This window comes from Polyodon spathula, chromosome 9 (genome assembly GCF_017654505.1).
Source record: "Polyodon spathula isolate WHYD16114869_AA chromosome 9, ASM1765450v1, whole genome shotgun sequence".
Taxonomy (NCBI): Eukaryota; Metazoa; Chordata; class Actinopteri; order Acipenseriformes; family Polyodontidae; genus Polyodon; species Polyodon spathula.
The window spans coordinates 3,535,183-3,556,591 of NC_054542.1; the positions used below are offsets into that span (position 1 = coordinate 3,535,183).

At 35.9% G+C, this 21,409-nt stretch overlaps 1 protein-coding gene across 9 annotated transcripts in view; it reads right to left on the reverse strand.

The window, feature by feature from the left end:
• Positions 1–9,264, reverse strand: part of LOC121320341 (glutamate receptor 4) — a 91,202-nt gene extending 81,938 nt beyond the window's left edge. For 3 of the 9 annotated variants that reach the window (XM_041258566.1, XM_041258564.1, XM_041258563.1), the window contains exons 1-2: positions 8,989–9,261; positions 7,850–8,008 (exon numbers count right to left, since the gene is read on the reverse strand). In XM_041258566.1, coding sequence (XP_041114500.1) covers positions 7,850–8,008; positions 8,989–9,076 — 247 coding nt within the window. In that variant the 5' untranslated portion in view covers positions 9,077–9,261. Of the gene's footprint in view, positions 1–7,849; positions 8,009–8,988 lie in introns of all 9 variants that reach the window. The other 6 variants (XM_041258570.1, XM_041258568.1, XM_041258571.1 and 3 more) reach the window with 3 other exon arrangements.
• Positions 9,265–21,409: the final 12,145 nt, after the last annotated feature.

Here is a 21,409-nt window from a genome sequence, read left to right on the forward strand (position 1 = left end):
CTGATACTTTCGTAATTTGAAAATGACTGCAACTAGAAGGAGCACCACATTAAAAATGACTGCTACAGCCATTGGCTTAACACCAAAAAGCCTACAGAAGCCACCTCTATAGGCTTCTCTGAAGAGCTACCAAGTAATTTTTCGATCGCTCAGCTTTTCGGAGTGACTGTAGTATTAAAAGGGGAGGAGATTACTATTACTGTAACCCCACTAATTACCTTATTTTACAAAGTACATATAATTGCTAACTGAAATGCCTGCTAATTGCACCGTGTAGTAGAAAATATAACAATAGTATTGTTTGTCCTTCATGTTTCTATTGCCTTAACCTGGCTTTTGAATCTGGAGAATCCTAAGCTCTGAGACTAGCAGCCTTCTTCATTATTAAAATCACGTGACCGTGTAACCTTTAAACTCTCTCAGCCTGCCTGACAAAACCAGGTAAACAACAGATTTAGAGAAAAACATATCAACTCAAAGGACGTAGAACTAATGATTGCAAAGGCCAGAAAAAACTCGAATGTAAACATGAGCTACTTGCTCTTCAATACTCACAACACAATTTACACCAGCTACTTGTTTGATATACATGTTTGTTTTTCCAGCCCTGAAAAGATTGTAGGAAATATCTCCAAGCCACATATTTACTGACTGACAGTGAAGTGCCAAACCAAATCGATTAAAGTCATAAACACAGACAGAATTGTGCACGACACAGAGACAACATGTTTGTATTTTCAGCCGGCGCTTCCAACATTACGTTTTTTCTATATTTCAAGATATGTTTTTATTCAGCTGCTGTCACTTCTTGCTGCAAACTAGCTGAAAATCACTAACAGGGCAAACTCTCTCTCATCCTCATTTACTCTGAGGAATATGAAAAAAGGGACGTCATAAGAGCAGGCAAACCTGGTGGCAGAGGAGCCCGGAAGGATATGAAATAATTTGATGCTAGATCCTCTAAATTGTTTGGCTGGATTCTTTTCTTTTCTTCTTTTTTTTGATTAATTGTATATTCTAAAAATGCAAGTAGACATTTATTAAAATGTTAGTCCTTTAAAAACTTAAATAAAGTAAAAAAATAAAAGCTGTGAATCTGATGTCACTTATGCTTCCAATCCAGACCCCCAATATATAAGAGAAAGAATTTTGTCTCTCTGGGGGGAGTTTAGGTTCGTTACTGGGATGGTTTTCCCCAGGGCTCCATAATGGGGCCTCTTTTATTTAGTATATATATATGTTCCCACGGTCAAATTCTTCAACATCATGGCATACATTTCTATCTCTAAGCTGATGACACTCAGATTTACTTGCAAACTAAACCTGACATTGAAGCGGCTGTTTCCGTGCTTACTAATTGTACAACTGATATTAAACTTTGGATACAACAAAATGTTTAGCAATTAAACTGTGATAAGACTGAGGTCATGGTACCAAGTTCTCCACACCAACTACTTAAATCTAACAGTTAAGTTTTGCTCTAAAATGAAAAATCTGGGGGCTATGTTTGATCTTAGCTTAACTTGTGAGCCTTATGTACGGAATATCACCAAGATGTCCTTTTTCCATTTTAGGAATATCTCCCTGCTACACCCTGTTCTCTCTATGCGGAGAAACTGGTCCATGACTTTGTCTAGTCCAAACTTGACTACTGTAATGCCCTGCTTGCTGGTGTTTCCAACAATACCCTAAACAAACTGCAGTATGTTCAAAACTCAGCAGCCAGGGTTTTGACTAGGTCTCGATCTGGTGATCGTATTACCCCTGCTTTGGAATCCCTACATTGGCTTCCTCTTAAGTTTCACATTGATTTTAAAATCTTGCTATTGACTTTTAAGGCCTTGAAGGGTGTGTCTCCCCCTTACATAACTGACCCTTAGACGCAATCTGCGGTCCACTGATGTTGTATCTTATGTGTCCTCATGACCAGACTACTGTGGGTGACAGGGACTTCTGTTTCTATGCCCCTAGGTTGCAGAATGCCCTTCCCAAAGAAATTAGGGACACTGAATTCTTTAAACCTTGCCTTAAAATGTATTTGTTTAAACTGGCTTTTTATTGTCTATTTGTATTTGTGTTATTATGTAAAGTGTTTTGTAAAATAATAATAATAATAATAATAATAATAATAATAATAATAATAATAATAATAATAATAATAATAATAATATCTGGATAACCGGCACTTTTCTTTTACTCCACTTTCCCTAATAAAATAATAATTTAATTTTCATTTCAATAAAAGTGGTGTAAATGGTATATTAATATAATGATACATATGAACACATTTAAATGATTAAACATTACTTAGGTAAGCATATAATAATTACATGTGATCTTAAATATAAATATTCGGCAGTAGAAAGCACTTTTGTTATTTACAGAACACAGAACAGGGAGTATTGTGAGCCTGTCGTAAGTGAAGAGTAAATTACTAGTCTAAACGTACTCATGCTTAGCACAATGGTCATACTAGACCTGACAAAAAAAAAATGAGACACGCATATAGGAGACCTTAACACCATGTTGTTGTTGTTTATTGCTAATTCAGAAACAATTACCCTTCTGAAATGGGCTTGGTCATCCCTGTAAAATGCCATTCAATTGTGGCAATACCTTCAGCACCATGGTTCTAGCTTTAGAATTCTGTGTTTCTGACAGCGTGTTCTGCCACTTTATTAGAAAGGTAGTGTTATCTATAGTGCCTTATCCGTCTCGTCTGACTACATACCTTTCTATTCCTTCTGGGACCTTTCTATTTCTTAAAGATGTCTGCTGCAGCTGCACCCACTTGCACAGTCCCCATTCAAACTCTCATGAACTTCTTCTATTGATCAACAAGCTACCAAACAGCTGACTGCTATAGCTCCTACATACTGCACCTCCAATCCTATAGCATGTCACATGATACAGACCTTTGTACAGCACGGCCTGTTCCAGTAACTGTATTTCCCAATACAGTTCTCTGCAACACATCTCATTTTGTTGTAATACAATTCAATTGTGACCATTCTTTCAGCACCATGGACAGGGCAGCTGTAGAATATACTCTACTTCAACCTTATTTCCCATTGAAACATGACTTTGACACGCCCCTAAAAGTTATACTTACTTACTGTACAAATACTGTAGTATTAAACTGAAATTATGGGGTAACCTTTTTCATTATACTAAGCCACACTTGTACACCAAATCATTTCTCATTTTATCACCCTGACTTAAGTCAAATATAAGGTGAGCCCAAAGCTGTAGCTCAGAACTCTCTTTTATACATGGACATTCTCCTACTAATTTTATTAACTGCTATGCGCCTGAAGTTAAGGTTATCTGGGTGTCCTTGTATAAACAGCCAACGCTGTTGTTACACCACCTGCAGTGTAAATGAATTCATTTACATGACGTGGTTAGAATTTGGTAAATGGATGGCAAACATCACCCTGTTCATGAGTAATTTCCCTGCTGCCTTGTTAGATCAATGTGGGATTTGTCAATAGCATTGTACATTTGATAGCATAAGCATGCATGCATGCATTTTAGAGGGCAGAATAATTTATGAATCTGCAACAAAACTGCCCCAGTAATACAACAATTAAAAATATATGGAACCATGCAAGATGACCAGGCAGGGCATTTGTTGTTCATTTTACTCCAAAAGCTGGTTTCTGAAATGGATTAGATTTTGAGGAATATGTTATTTATTTTAGTTGTCCTCTATGCAAACTGTTCTAATTTGCTGTTCTAGTTTGTAGTATTTAAAAATATGTTGTTTTCTTGCTTCTGAGAGTATGCTTTGTTTTTTTTTTAAATTTTTGTTAAGATATAATTAGAAAATTAGTCAAACCTGCTTAAAAAAACCCAGACAAAAGCAAAATGAATTGCTAAGCAAAGACAGGTCCATGACACACACCTAGAGAAAGGACATTCAATATACTGTACAGTCAATGGAACAAAGTCTTTAAAAAAAAACAACTCATTGCTTGGGAGAGAAACTTAAAATTCAGCTTTCATTTTCATGAATATCCCTTTTTTTAAATAAAATTCTAGTGTTCACAAAAGGATTTTCAATGCAGTATTCATCGCTGTGTGTTTTTTAGACAAACAGAGGCTAGGTTTAACCTTTAAAATTTTCCCCCAGATATGTTATGTATCTGATTTATTCGTGGTTTCTGTACAAAAACCTACATCATGACTTTCATTCTTCTGGACTGGGTTGTACTACCCTGATCCCTAATTAGGTGCAAATGACACACTGCAGCAATGAACGCTGTGTTTCATTAACCTCTGCAGCGTAATGTAATGCTCTTGAACGTCTAGTATTTGATAGCAAGTGAAATTGACAAAAAGTTAACCAGAACCATGCATCAGAATTGCTCTTTCCCACTGACCTCAGATGTGTACTGAATGTCATTCAATCATGGTTTTGAGATTTCATTTTTTTTGTGCTTGAGTCAAAATGAAAAAACAGTCGGTTTCACTTCAATGGGTACAGCAATACAGAGCTAAAATTGACAAAATGCATTTTTCTTTCTTCATATTTTGAAACTAAAAACAAATTCTCTTGGCATCTCTCACAGATCCACACTAAACTGTCTTTTCTGTGTCTGTATTTCTGAATCATTTTAACAAAATACACCAGCTTACAGGAACTGTATCCCTTTGCCATTTAAAGTGACATAGTTTACAACTGTTTTCACTGAAGAGCATTGCTCTTTTTTCTCAAAGGCATTGGGAGTTTATGCACACACTTGGTTTAAATGAATTGACAGGGTATGTAGATTGCATTGGACGATGTGCAAATATAGAAATAAAAGCCTATCTGTGTTCATACCAGGTGATGGGGAAAAAGTTGGCTCGTGATTGCAAGTTTTGACAAACACTTGATTTCCAAAGCCATTTAGATAAATGTAAGGAAATAAAAGATGCTTCAAACTGCTCCAGGTGTTGGACGCTTTCAAAGAAACGAGAACAGTCTTTTAAAATCGGAGCCTTGGCAGGAAAGTGACCAGACATCCCCGGTAGCAGCAGCATCACCAGGCAAGATTTCAATAAAGTGCTGGCTTCTGATAAGTTAGCTCCATGCCAGCTTGTTTTCTCTAGCACTGTGCAAGTATTCTGAAGGCACAACGATATTTCATAGAACGAGAGCCTACATTTGTTCTAAAAGGATGGGCTTTGTGTCTGAAACAGTTGTATGTAACTGTTTATTGTGCCTTCCTGTCATGAACAGAAGCGAAGCTACACTAAAATGTCAAAGGGCTGTATTCCAACCAACTGGGTGATAACAGGTCTGTTTTAAGAAGTGATTTTAATATATGAACAACCCATTAAAAAAAAAAAAATAAATATATATATATATATATATATATATATATATATATATATATATATATATATATATATATATATATATATATATATACACACACACACACACACACATTTACTTATATATATATATTTACTTGAGTGTACAAGGAGACACAATTCCGTACATCCCCCCAAAAATATCTGAGATACACCTTCTTGCGGTATAATTACACAAGGTAGCTAGTTTGTAACAATGTGTTTTAAAATCAAGTTTTAAAACTTTACTGTGTAAGATCATGATGTCCATGCAATTAGCATTCATCTGATAATTAGTACACCATCTTCTAATACAGTGCTGGTGTTAGAGTAAGCTTAGCTGGAATTCTAGTGTACATACCACGCGCACTGTTGTACATTACAGTGCATTGCTTTTAGTAAACACATATTTAAAGGCTGATGAGAGTTCTGCATCACATGTTTAAGCGCTGATGCTTAAGCGGCCTTAAGAGGTTATCTCAAGAATATAGTGAGGTGCGGTAGCTAAAATAAAATCAATGCATTAAAACATTCAGCTTTGGTCTGCACATACAAAAAAAAAAATATGATGTTGAAATGGATAACAATGCTGTTATCACTCAAGCTTTTGAAAAGATATTCTCACAGCATGATTTACAGAACAGAATGACCTGATCCGACTGCTGGTGTGCTTTTCAATAATGTGAAATTGGCATACGACTTATGAGTCACAATTTGAAAACAACATATCGGAATATCAGAATCAAAATGTATCAGAGGTCTAAGAGCTATGTCTCTATAGTGATCTATGATACAATGAAAACCAGCACTTTGGTATCCTGCAATAAGCCATAGCTTTAAACGCAACCTCTGCAGCAGAAGGAATCTGGCAATGAGGCTCACTGGTCACGTCGTGTTTAAGGTTGACCTGTCATGAATAATAATTTCAGTCCAACAGCTCTAGCAGCTATATACCATGCAGCGGCCTGTGCACTATATGTAAATGCAATAGGCAAAAGGATCTCAAACATCCACCATGTAGCCCAATCTACACTACACTGCACACGGTACATTACTCTTCAGGTTGATGCGATACTGCAAATGCTTTTTCTCCTGATTTCTTTTTTTTTTGCATCCTTTAATTAGGTTGAACATTTGCACACATCTGTGTTTTGGGAGCTGCTGTCAGCACTGGCAGATTCAATCACATGGATGCTAGTGTCCTCCAGTCATCAGATAATTGATTCTGCTCTGATTTAGCATAGGGGACATGCAATATCTTCATTCATTTGTCACTTAGTTTGCTTGTGCTTCATTAGGGATGATAACTCTTTTTTTTCATAACACTTCTACATCAGAATACTAAAACACTCTCATAAATCAGACAAGCATCCCTTTGTTTATTACAAGGGACTAAACATGGCTCATAATCATTAGTGAATTCCGCATAACCATCAATGTCACCAAACCAATTCCCTCTGCTTTAAACAGTCAACGTTTCTTACTGTACAAGAACGGAGTTGGCAGGAATCATATCTGAATTGATGAAATTGGAAACTGCCTCCTATGGCCAAAACATAATCATCTGATGTACCATTGATGAAGATTATGCAGGGAAATCCTCTTGAAGGTCAGAGTATCACTCCCCCCAAATCTTTTCCTCACTTAACTCTCTATTGATTTTACCACAAAACAAAAACGAACAATTGCTTTGCCTCAGATTTAGTGCTTCTTGGACATGAACCATTAGAACACATTAACAGATCTATGCATAAGCAGTATTATTTTTTTCCTAATGAGGAACAAAGCATCTTTAATAAATGAATGGTAAAAAAAATATTAAAAGAACGCAGTACAAAAAATGAAGACACAACAAGACCTACTGAACTGTATTTTCATTGCTGCTTTGAAGACTTCACACAATAATGAAATAGCTTTGCAGGGGAAGCAATAGAGTAGTGCTGACCTTCGGAAAATGTGAACAAAGTGATAGGGACTGATGAAAATTGTAACCGTAACGTGACATCATTTAAACAAACAGGAGCCACATCCAGATTGCCCTGAGATACATTACATTTAATTATTTTAGTCAATCAGCTATTTTTAATCCACCACCACCCCCCCCATTTAAAAAAAAAACAGTTACTTTTAAACAACACTGAAAGACTTTAATATAGAACTTAAATCGTTTGCAGCTAAAAAGATAATCAGTTACAAAAACAACAACAATAACACCAACAAAACACATTAATACAAGTCATATTACAAGTGCCTTGAGTGATCAGGCAGTGGGATATCACCAAACCGGAAACACACATCAGGCCAGTGTGACTCTAAAATAGACCTTCTGCTGCATTATGAAATGGACAAACCTCTAGGTCGCAATTTGTGTGACTTGCAGCTACACTGCATCACAACACTGCAGTCAGCTAATACAGCACAGGCTCTTCAGGGCAGCAGCAGCAGTACCCCCTCTTGATGTGTATCCCTAATTAAATTATTGAAATCAGTCACCAGATTTACTTACAGGCATTTGTTACAGCAAAGCTGTTAGCTGTTTCAATGTTGTCCACATGAGGAACCAAATTAAAAGGCGCTTCAGTCGCGTTGGGGCTGGTGTTGTGTAAAAAAATTGCTAAGCGAAATGCAGTGTATTCCTGATCTGTGTTTCTGATGAAGAGACCTCCTGAGAAAAAACAAACAACAAATTAGGTTTATTATTCTTATTCTTCTTATTAAAATCACTTTCGCGTAATTAATATTATAATTACTAAGCACACCTATACGCAAAAACGTGCCCCCTCTCCCCCCCCCCGGGCGGGGGCCCCACCATGGTACAGGCAGATATTGTCCCGGCACAAAAATATTTATTTTTAAATATAGAACAATCTTAGTGCGAGTAGATTACCATTAGTTTTATTGCACTTACTTCGTTTTATAGCTATTAAATACATGCTAAGCATTTTTGTTGTCTTCTAACATGTGAGAAATGCAGCATTGCGCCTATATAGCTAAGTATCGAAATGATATCCTTTTTGAAATGCACAACACATACACAAGAATCAACTTTATCAACAGCCTCCCATGAACTGCAGAATCAGCTAGTACTAGTAGAATCTCATTAGCAAACGTCTTTGGTACTCCATGATAAACGATGATGCAGTGCTGGAATAAATTAAACTATCTCCCGTGAAACAGTGGGAAAAAAGAAAAGACACAACAAAAAAGGAAAGGAAAACAACTGAGTGAAAAGTGGATATTGTGTAACTTTCAAAAGGCACACACGTTAATTAGTATAGAGTACAGTATAAATGAAAAGCATCCCATCGGTCTGACAGCTTGTGTGGACACTGCAGTGCGTTTTAAAAACACAAATGAACAAAGCACACAGAAACACAGATGAATGTAGGATAACATCTACGAAAACAAAAACAAAGATGATAGATACACAAGGCTACACTATTAGTATCTTACTTCAAGATCTTCCATATGATAAGTGGCGCTTTTTTCCTTTTTTTTTTCTTAAACCAGCCATATGATTTAAAATATTTTTAAACATGTGCCACGTACAGTAACAAAAGACTATTTGAACCATGAACCCCAACCTGTACTCTACAGTCTAGTGTAAAACACACAGTAGGACTAATTTACTATGTTTTTACTTACCAATTTGCACACTGCTAGGGAACGCTCCCATTGCCAGTCCCCAAAAGCTAGAAAATAGCAAGACAATCTGCTTGCAAATAATCCTCATCTTGTTTTGTTAAAAACTGTTGAGAGACATTGAGGATGGTGGCATACGGGAAAAAAAAAGAAATCGAGTTTTAGCAATCCATCCTTAGTGGTTTTCCCGCAGTGTCCACAGCCTTAGGAGAGGCTCCGTCCTGCATAAATGTTGCACATGCAAGATGGGGGAGACTCGCTGGTGGTGGGAGCGTCTAGTGGCGGCATGGAGAGTTGAGACATGCGCTCTCTCTCTCTCTCTCTCTCTCTCTCTCTCTCTCTCTCTCTCTCTCTCTCCTCCCCCCCCCCCCCCCTCTCTCTCTAGCAGTGATGTTATTAACCAAGTAGGGTCAGTTTCTCTCCACTAGAGTATTACCGCTGGATTGCTTTGAGATATTTAATTATTTTATCCAAAACCTAAGGTAATATTTTGCATATAGGTTCTAAATTCTATGGCACCACTTCCGTTGTACATGTACATAAGCTATGTACATAACAGACCTTTGCTCACATAACTGGTAAATACTTAAATCATAAACATAGGCAGATGTCTTATAGTCTCAGGCTGTAGCAGTCTGTATAAGGAGGCAAGCATGTTTCTGTATGTTTTTTTTTTTTTTTTTGGGAACATGTGTTTGAATCAAAGGACAACTTTAATTATGCATAATTTAAAACATGGAAATCCATGCTATTTGTATTTATTAACATTTTCTTGCTACCATATTGAAAAGTGCATGCTGCCATACAAATGAAATATACATTAATAATATTGATTTTGTGTTTTAATTTAATCACTTTTACAAGACAAATGCTTCTCATCCCAACAATATCATTGTTCTTGGGAAATTGGAGACATGTTGAACTTAATTGGTCTGGCTGGGTGTGTACTTAAGCAGGCCAAATTTACAATTCAACCAGGGACAGGGTTCTTCTCTAAAGGGTTGCTATGGGATCTTTGTCTATCCAGCAACACAGTGCCCTTTAACTTTATACCAAGCATGTTGCACCTGTTTTTCTTTTTCTTTCTTGGAAAACACCCATCCAAATGCTGAGCAACAGTAATTGAAAAACCTTTTTGTTTTCTTCAGTAAATGTATTTAACATAATCATAATCATTAACATAATCCTCTGCCACTTTAACTCAAGTAACTTTAATTTAGGGAGTTTGGTTGTTACTAGTGTGCTTAATACTAATACTTAATAAAAGGCTTTCCCTTTCAGAAAACAAAAACGTGAACACTGCATTTTGGTACATTCAGTCCGTTGTGTGGTTTTACAGAAATGTTCAAAAGTAAATTATATTCTGCCAAAATAACAGAGTGAGTTGAATGAGGGTCCTTTTTTTCAGTTTATTGATAAGAGCTTGTAGCTTCATGCATCTACCAATGTTTTTTTAATTAGGTCACAGTTTCTACTAAATTGTCTCATTTTTAGGCTTTCTGTTATAATATTTCTTTCTACTACAGTAAAACCTTTACACTTAAATTCTGTTTCAGTTAGATTAGAATAGATGTATTTAGCTTAAAGACTGCTTCCAAAAAGAGCTGACCTCTTTTTCTAAATAAGAAGCTTGGCTGTAAACAATTTAATTAAATTAAATGCTCGCTTATGCTTGTCTTTCAAGGTTAACATAGGCTTCAGCACCAGTAGCTCTAAGATAAGGGAAGTTAGTTCATTTCACAGGTGTTACTGGTTAGCATGACCTCCAATTCAGCTCCGTTTTTACTCAGACTCACACAGACCCTATATTAATGTCCACTGTTGCCTTAGAATATTCAAATACAGAACCCTACAGCATTACTTATAAGCTAATAAAGAGAATATCATAACATTATCCTGAACAGTGTGTTTTTTTTTAACAATTTGTTTACAACATCTAGTTCATATCAAGCAAATCAGCTCTTCCAGCAAGATTCAAATTCACTTTTCCAGCTCTGAGTAGATCTCAGATAAGGGAGGCCCATTTCTTAAGTCTGGTCAGTTTCCAGGAACTAATATGCATTGGCACACAGACATGCTTTTTTTTTCTAACATTAGGTCAGTGCCTGATCTCCCTTTTCAGCAATAATCTTTCCGCTGGTTTATATTCTTTAAAACATGGTACAGTTATTACAGTATAACGTTGCAGCTTCACAAATGTTCAATTTGTATCCTGAGCCCTCAGCTCTCAATATTTATTCATCAAGATCAAGAGCCATGACACTTGCAGAAACACAAGGTAACCGAGTGCTGAAACTTGACTGGTTTCCAGGCTAGGTAACAATACTCTTAAATATCCACTCAACTATTGTGCCATCCCTTGTTGTAGTGTCAGCATATACTAATGTTTATTTGGTAAATTGTTGCTTAAAACCTTAGTTCTCATTGTAATGATTTGAATGTGATATTAATTGTGTAACTGTTTTGTGTGATTTTCAAACATATTTTGTTGCATGCTTAATAACTACCCTCTTTCTAAAAAGAGATTCCCAGTATTGAGTCATTCTCTCTCATGTTGAACAGACATGATTTATGAACTTTGAACAGTCTGGAATGTGGTCTATTTTTGGCTTGTTGTAACTTGTAAATCTGCTATTATTTTCAGACAGCGATATTGAAAACGGGTTTGTACATTATAATAGGACACGGTTATTGTTTTAAGAATATTAACTGTCTACAATAGCACCTACACGGCTGATTGTGTTTCTGTAACGTCACTCATTGCGTCATTGCCATGTCAACCGCTTGATTGACTCAGAAGTAACACCCCTGTCGTCTGTGCTCAGCGCCCCAGATTCGATTCCCAAAGGGACCCTTGACTTTTTTTAAGTACTTGCCTTCAATTACAAAATAAATCTGCAGCTGGCTCACCCTTATTAAAAAAAAAACATATATTTTAAATATATGGTAGAAAAGTATGATCCTTATATTTTTCATATATAGAAATTGGCCCCTTTTTTATATATTTAAAATGCATGGGATATATTTAAAATATGTTTTAGTCTGTAATCCATAAGTCCTAAAACTGGTCCAAGAAAAGGACATCTGCTTACATTACTCACACACAATAGTGCAGTAAAAATAAATGATTTTCTCTTCATGTTAGAAGTGGTGTCACTGATTAAATTAAGAAAACAGAGGCTATTTGTTTAAATTGCACGTCAAACAATCCAGTAGGAATTGCTTAAGGCACTGCCAATTGCTTTCAAATTAGATTAATACAGAAATGTTGCCTTCCAGTGAAATATTTCCGACAGACTGATTTAATTTGAAAACTCTCTTATATTTATAAGGGAACGTTGTGTTTCAAACAGTATGTAATATGTTTTAGAACTGGACAACAAAATATGTTTTGGTATTGTAGCAGTCTTTGTAACCAAGTTGGGTGGTTGGGTCGTGCTTGTTATCTGGCTTGCTTTGCATTACTCACCCCTACAAAACAAAAGACAACAACAAAAATAAAAAATAATTTCACTGAATGATTCAAAATTAGACTTATGAAACAGGAAATGCATTTGGGCAGGAAAGATGTGAAGACTAACAATATTGCATTTAAAAAAAGGCTACCTTCTTAAAAAATGTAATTTGTGTACCTGTGTACATGTATATATATATATATATATATATATATATATATATAATATATATATATATATATATTATTATACTACACCAGTCATTTATTTTATGTAGTTTAGTTTTTTTCATCACTTTACATGAAGTTTAATGAAAGATGACTCCACTGAAATTAAAAATACATTATCCAACTGTCATGATAAAAACTTTAACAGCTTTGCATTATATATTCGGGATAGTGATTTAATATGCAGTGATATACAGTTGTTAAAGTTCAAATTAATTCAATGCATTTAACGCATGCAAAAAAGGCCTTCTCTGCTTCTTTTGTTACTTTATGCTGACATGCAGAAATAAAATAGATCACAAGTGTGGTCCTGCAGATCAACAAATTTATAGGTTTTACCCCATCGCTTGCTAAATACATTGGTTATCCCTGGCTAGATTATTATCCCATCTCCAAATACATGCAGACGATTGTAAGAAACAATCTGCCCACAGGTGTATTGGAACCCCAGATATTATGAATTTACTGCCAATGTAATATTCAGTACAATCATTAAACAGTGTATACCTCAGGTGTTCCCTGCTCTGGACACACTCTACTTTAAAGGAAGAATTAAATGACTTCTTTGCATAGCAAGAAACTGCTCAAGGTCTTGGCAGTCTTTAAATATCACGTGTGACTAATGCATATTACTGCATTAGCCATGGTCTGTCACAGCACAGCAGAATGGGTTCTCCAAAGTGCAAACAGAGATATAGCAAAATCCCTGGCTAGCAGCTAGCAGTATAATGCCATTTCCTCAAACAAACATGCGCACACACTGTAGGTTAAGTCCTGTTAGATTAGGTTGTTTGAGGATACAGAAGTATGCTGATGACTTCAATGGCTATGATTCCACATACCTCTCTTAAACCCACTGGTATAGCATGTGATCACAAGTTTCACATAAATGCTTTTCCTGAATCGTCTGGTTTAAGCTACACTGCAAAAAAACCCCAAAAAAACAACAACTAAAAACGTCAATTTAATGGTGAAATGACTGACAACAGAGTTGCCAGTCAAAATCCTTCAAAATAACTGTTTGACCATATATTGAATAACGATAACATACATTTTAAAACTAAATGTAACATCGAAAAACCTTCAAAATAACAGTATACTGATTTAAAGTAAATACAGTAGAAATAAATGTTAAACCGTATATTTCATTATTGCAAAAAACTTAAAAATAAATGTTAAACCATATATTAAACAAATAGAAAAATGAATTACGGAAAATTACAGCTGAAGTGTCAATAATTATCATTCTATTGTTTGTAATTAAGCTATTAAGCTAGACATGAAGTGAATCAAAACTGTAAAGCGTGAATCAAAATTGTAATAGATTAGTAAATGCAAAATCAATCTAAATAAAATTTTACACATTTGATTTTACATTTTTACACTATACTGAAAAAGTTTTACTATTTTTGTACAAAAGAACTCAAGAGTATACGGTTTATATATTTTTGTTTCCAGAACCTACAAAGAAAAAAAAAAAAAACCCTTTTTCATTAAGTGAATAATGAGGCCAAGGTGGAAGTTCAGAAACAGTTGGTGAACCAGACAGGCTTCACTTTCCTCTTCTTGAATATTAATATACCAGTAAGGAGCAGGTTTTCTAGCTCTTTTTAAATCACCAACATCTTATGGGCTGGGAAAATGTTTAAACTGGTCCAATTAAAAAAAATAAGAAGTTCAATTAGGTAATTAAGACCTCAGGTGGAACATAAACCAGGCCTCTGGTAACTGGAGTTGTGCTCCTCTGGGCTATAAGGCACTCCAATCACTATATTTATAGCACTTCTATACCTGCTGAAACCTTCACAAAATGTTTTTAAAAAAATCAGTAGAAGATTGTGACACCTACAGGGCTGGCCCTTGTCCTCCAGGGGCCGGTACATCCCTGCACACATGCACGCACGCACGCACGCACGCACGCACGCACGCACGCACAAACTCACACACACTGGATTTCAGCTAAGCCCAGTTGGCTTTGGTTTTTACAGCAGCCCAGAGGTGAATAAATTGAATCTACCTGCTGATTAGATTCTACACCTAGTAATCACACACGGCAGACAGGCTCTCTTCGGAGAGTCAGGTACTTCATGAATTAATTACAATAAATACACACTATTTACCAATATACATTTACACACACACACACAAAAAAAAATCTCTTCATGCAGAGGGTCCTGCCCTGCCGCAGTGCTGTATACATTAGTGTCGGGCAATTTACACAGTAGCTTGATCATGGTGGACATATGACTGGCGGATACATAACACATTACTGTATATAGTTATGCATAGCACATGAATGGTAGAGCAATTTATTAGGTATTGTATAAGTTAAAAATCAGTCAGCTTTTCCAGTGCACACTTCCAAATAAGGTATCTTCAAAATGTTAATATTATAGCCAAACCCACAACGTTATACCTGCTGCTGATTTAAGTAAATACAGTTTTTTATTCAATAAACTGTTCATAGTTTATTTCACAGCAGCGTAAAAAATAGGGTTCCTACATTATCCTACATCAGAAGGATTTTTTGACATAAAGGTCTGCCTGTACAAAAACAAATAACATAAGAATAACTAAACTATTGTTTAGACACTATCTTGCCTTTTTTTTTAAATGCAAGGGTTCAGGAATTATGTTATGGGCAAATAGATAATCAATGCTTTAATGGAATGCATAACTGCAGCCAACCATGAAATAAATACATAAACATTTTGTTCCTGAATATTCTTGCTGTTTAATTTGAAAGGATAATTTTTCAGCATTTATAACTGCAACACAAGCAGCTAAATGATATATTTTATGCAAAATAGTTGTTGGGATCCCTAAGCAAATTTCTAATGACGGATTTGACCTTAGTTTATAAAATGTCATTTAGTTATCAGTTTTCAATTGCTTAAGAGATCTCTTGGGTTCAGAACTTGAAAATTGCTCAACCAGCTGCCATGCTAAAGTATATAATTTGTATAGCTAGAAAGCACTGCCTAATCACTTTCTGGGAGTCAACAATGCATGTATGGTATTAGCCCCACCCACTTCTGGTCCTGAATTTACAGCTGTGACTATTGTAATGGATTTTCTCCTGGCAGCTGGGAATTAATAATATTGACTTCAGCATAAGACATGATCTTACTGCTCAACTACAGAGCTTGCTCTTCAGTTCAATGGTACCAATTTTGTCTTTGAGCCGTATCATGCTTTACAGTTCATATCTAACCCTTGCCTTTCCATTCAGTTGCATGGTCTGAGATGATACCAATTAATTACATTGCGTGTTCGAAGCAGCGGAACATGAACATTTACACATGAAACTCTATTTATATTGATAACCTCTCTTGTTTAACCATATTTACAGACCAGTATATAAAAAGTGGTCTGTAATTCCTGGGTATATTTGCTTCCGCATCTTGCTTCAACAAGCTTTTTTTCTTGTATTATCAGAAAGTTAATTCATTAGCCTTTGCATCATGTTATTAATCTTGTTACAGGTCAACTGTCCCTTATTTGCACAAGTTGTTATTTCCACAGGATATTAATTAACATGCATGGCCCCCTTCTTGTCATCATGCTTTTTTTGGGAGAGGTGACTCATTTCATGCTGTATTTTTAGATGCTGTCTCCCCCAAGTTATTCTTCTCACATCCCGCTCCGAAATAAACACAGTTTGTCTTTGTCTTTTTTAGATTTCTGTTCACTTGCTGGCTTGTTGGATGGTTGAACAATTGCAAGATAGTGTCTTATTGGTGCCTGGCTGCTTCAAAAATGACTGTGTGAGAAATGGTCAGTCAATTGTATTTCTTTCTTTATTTTTTATTAGGTACTTAGCTAAAATGTTGAGCAGGATAGAATAGCTGAGTGAGGTGAGAAAAAAACAGATAGCAGCGGAAAGTGGAAATTTAATTGCAGCTATCTCTTTTGGAGGTTTGGAGATTTCAGGACACCAGGGATTAGTAACCCCTATGCCCAGGTCAAATTCCATTTCAGGTTCAGACAAACTAAATCCCCATACTCTGAATAGGTCTCACACTTAAAAGCAGTGACAGGTCATTCTTTAATATGAGACGTAGAGTAGAGTAGATCTCTTCTATGCTGAACAATCTTTATCCATTGCCTGATATCAGCTTCTGCCCAGCCGTCACCTTCACATCTGGCAGTTAATAATTAACTATTGTCATCTTCTTCATCTTCTTCTTTTCTTTTTAATATTCCTTCCTCTCAGAGACCACCAGCACCCACCTCCTTGGAAAATGACCCACCCTGTCAAGCATAATCAAGATCTGAGACTTAGCCGCATTTCTATTTTGGGCCCCAGCCAAGCCAATGCATAAGAAGTCATCTCACATCCTTTCTAAGGGTGAAGACAGCATGTAGAATGCTAATGCGTTACTTTATTAGTGTGTCCAGAAAAACAAAAACATCATCCACCGACACTTATTTTAAAACTGTGAAAAACTCTGTTTAGCATTGTTGCTCATTTTTAATGTTCAATGAAGATAAAATGAGTACATAAGATATGTATTAGTAATCATTAAGTTTCTCTCTGCCTATCCAAACAATCTATTCACAGATGTATTTATTTTTGCCTTTTTTATTCATTGGTAATGCTATATTTTGGATTTGAGGCACACAACACAACAACACACACACACACACACCAACGCATATTTAGATTTAGAACATGATTTCATTGTTTAAAGCTGACCTTATCTGTACAGTATAATGCCTTCCAGATAACAATGTCCTTGAATCAGGGTTCTTTTTCTTCATTAATGCAGCCTGCTTCGTAGGATGTCTAAACTCTTCAAAAAATGCCCAACACAGGACTCCAGTATTTATTTCCCAGAAACTGAAAAATGAGAACACATTACAAATTACAAATGAGAACACATTACACATTGTTATCTTGTGAAAATAAAATCATTCCCATGAGATGTTAAATAGAAAGTGAAAATGAAAAAATACAAGAAATATCAGGGCCCAATTGACAAAACATTGACTCGCAGTTTATTTAAACCTTCTCTAAGGATTCAGTGAATACAGTACAGTTATAATATGTGTTGCAGTTGACCGGGCTCTTTAGAGAAGAAAAAAGACAGCATACTAAAAGAAAGACAGAAAGAAAGAAAGAAGGAAAGAAAGAGAGAAAGAAAGAAAGAAAGAAAGATGTTAATAAAATCACTATACAAAACAGAATAGCTGGAAAGAGCCTGCAATGAGATGATGAAACATCTGTCACAGACAAGCCTGAGGAACACACCAGTGGGTTGAATCAGAATCTACTAATAATAAACAAGGTGTAACCAACAGCAATGTCATGAGCTGGATTCTGTAAACACACAGATAATCTGTCTAAAAGCAGTCATTGAGGCCATTTCAGAGTAGGACTCTGTCGCTCATACTGCTTTAAACTCATAGTGCTCACCCACTGGAGCCACTGCCGCCTTGAAAGTGTGTGAATTGTGCTTTATGTTTTATCATAAACCCTAGAGGAAACATTGAAGAACAAATACTACAGCTATGGCCAAAGTTTTGCATCACTTCGAATTTTAGGATTAAAAATATATGACAACATTTATATATTTTATTTAACATACTGTAATCAAAGAAACTACAACATTATATGACAAAAGACTACCGGAAGCCATAATAGTAGTACAGTACTTCATGTTAGATTTCGAAATGTCACATTTTTCAATTTTGTCAGTTTTTCATTGAGTATGGAAAACTACAAAGCGGTATGTAATTTAATATGTTAACGTAACATTATTCAGCATGTTTCATTCGACTTTATGAAGCAAAATTATTTGATTCTATTGGGTGATGAAAAACTTTTGGCCAGAACGGTACATGAAGCCCCATAGAATTGGTTTCCAAAACAATTTCAAGAGCAATGTAGATTGTAGTGTTTTGTAAATACCATTGTTTGAAGAGATATTAGAAATCTGGCAACCTTATACTGGTAGTAGCAAATGACTTGAAGTCTTAAAAGAAGGCTTGTTGGCGGCCAAATGCGTGGGCTACTGGACCTACAATTAACTCATTAAGCTGAACAATTTAAGAGATACCAATTCCAAATAGTCAAGATTAACACGTGTCCATATTCCTAGATAATCGTTAAGTCTTTTCAACATGATCAATGAAGTGTGTTCCAGAGTACAGTCCCATATATGTAATAGAGCAACCTCTGGACTGTTTTTTTTTAAATTTTTATTTCGAAATATTTTAAAAACATAAATGTTTTTAAAGATTCCAGAGGCTAATGTTTTCCCCAGATGCACTGTGGTAATCATTCCCCTTGGTATTTGAAACAGGTAAAGATAATACAATCTTTCATCTGTGATGTCATGAGCAAGAGTACTGGAAGTGGAATTGCAGTGACGTGCGAGAGAAAAGACAGAAGAGGAAAAAAGAGGAGAAGAGGAAACCAGGAAGACATTCTTCATGAGAGGTAAACATGGAACACCTTAAAGAAACACCAGGTGGTTAAAGTTAAGATCTAAACAGCTGGCAAGGCCTTTATGAGAGATCGTACTAGTGTGACAGAAAAGAGCTAGGAAACAGGATGTCTGCCATGACAGTGCGAAATGAAACAGCTCATCAATAGAACATTCTCAGCTGCATCCTTTAGATTTGATGTTGTAATAAAACATGACTAGCAGTTATTATCAAAGCAAAAAATGTAATTGAAATGGGCCAAAAAATGATTTTTGTTTGGATAGTTGCATCTCTGCTACTCCCATCTGCCCAGGTTTGACACCTTCAAAAGGCAGCAACACTTTTCAACAGCCTTCTTCAAATTTGCGAAGAATACTGCTGCTAAGACACTATTTGGAGGCATCTCTGAATCTTAATGCCCTGATGCTTCTGAAAAAAAAGTACACACCAATCCTCTGCAGTCATCACAAGGTCTAGAGCTGATAAAAGCTATCACCTTTAATTAAAAGACCTGATCTTGCAAATGGAATATAATAAAACATTTAAAAATCTTGTGAAGATCTGAATTCTTAGAGAGGGGTTTATAAAGACTGATGTTGTCAAGGCTGTCAGCTTTGAGCATTTTAAAGTCTTTTGGCACAGGAAGGAAGGCTAGTGAAGATTTTGGGTCACTGAACTTGCCTTTGAGAATGATAAGCCATCATATGGTGAGATCTGTGAAATAGAGGCTTAGTAGATATGCTTGATATTTATGGTTTTGAAATTGCACAAGGTATGATTGGCATATTTCCTATAAAATGAAAGATAAGATGCTTTGGGGTAAGATGAAGTTTACCATACGTTCTAAGGAACTACTTTACTGTTTGCTGTTAAATTTAATTGACCTGTTATTAAATGAGCATTTTGATGGTCCTGACATTTCTACAAATCATTTATATTATTTTCAAAATGCATCGGAGTCCTGGAAAATAGTATAAAATTATTTAAAAAGTTCTTAAACATGTTACAAGAAGTTAATAGAAACCATATCCATTGTTTTGTTCCTAATTTCAGAATAAAACAATATATTCCACTCTTCATATCAAATTGAATAGAGCCTGAGCTTGACACATTTAAACATTTTTTTTTTTTTTAAATGTAATATTCAGGTCATTAACTTACAGTTCATATGCTGATGCAGTAAAGACACAGACACACTTATTTTAATCAATTTTACCAAACACAGCCAGCTGGCTTCACAAAAATCTTTTTTAAAAGGGAATAGGCAGTATATTTTTCTGTTGGTAAAAAATTATTTCACCCACAAGGGATTGTGGGTAATAAATGTGACTTATTCCCATATGCATTAAGAAGGCAATCACAATATTAATGTGTCACACTATGTGCTTCTACATCAAGTGGGTTCTGAAACTAAAACTATTACCCACCTGTTCTTAAGATTCCACTGAAGACAACATCTTCATTCAGTGGTCTGTTTTAAAGACATCATTTTAAATCTTAATGAGACAGCTTTGACATGTACTCATGCACAGTAGCTATCTCCCTGCAGCTACATCTAACACAAATACATTAAGTGTCTCTAACTATATGATACTTATACTGTCACAATGCAAGACTAGAAACTGGCAGCATTTGTCATTGTGTAATTGAATAAATTGTTGTATTGTATTTGTAAATACACACCAATTTGTGTACTTGCTGTGTTATTATACTGTAGTTACAATGCATTTAAAGTATTACCTGAAATTCCAGTATAACACAACTGTAAGTCACTTAGAAGGATCTGGTCTTAAACCCAATACAACAGAGCTGTCCAACATTTAAAAGCGTCATACCATGATCTCCGAGTGGCTCATCCAGTTAAAGTGCTGCCACTGGGAATCAGGATGAATCACACAGCCTGGACAGCGCCATTTCACGTCCAGGCTGTACAAAGAGGCCAAACTTTGCTGGGGATCCGGAGGGGGGTGTCACATTGGCTCTGACACTCCCAGGATGGGGGGATGGGAAACCAGCAGGGATTGCTTCTCCTCGTTGTGCAACAGTGAACTCTACTGGTCAGACACCGAGCACATTCAGAGTGGATAAAAAGCAGGGCTGGTCTCTGTTCCCCGGGATCGGTAGCCCGCCCACCTCTGCTCTGGATTGTTCAGCATAAAAACAATTCTGCCTTTAGACTTGTGAGGATACTCACACGCCCTCAGAACAGTTGTGCTGCATGGGGACTCACTGCAGTGAGAAGGAAAAACATAATTGGATATTACAAATTGGGGGGAAATAAAAAAAAAAATAATAATAATTGGTCACTCT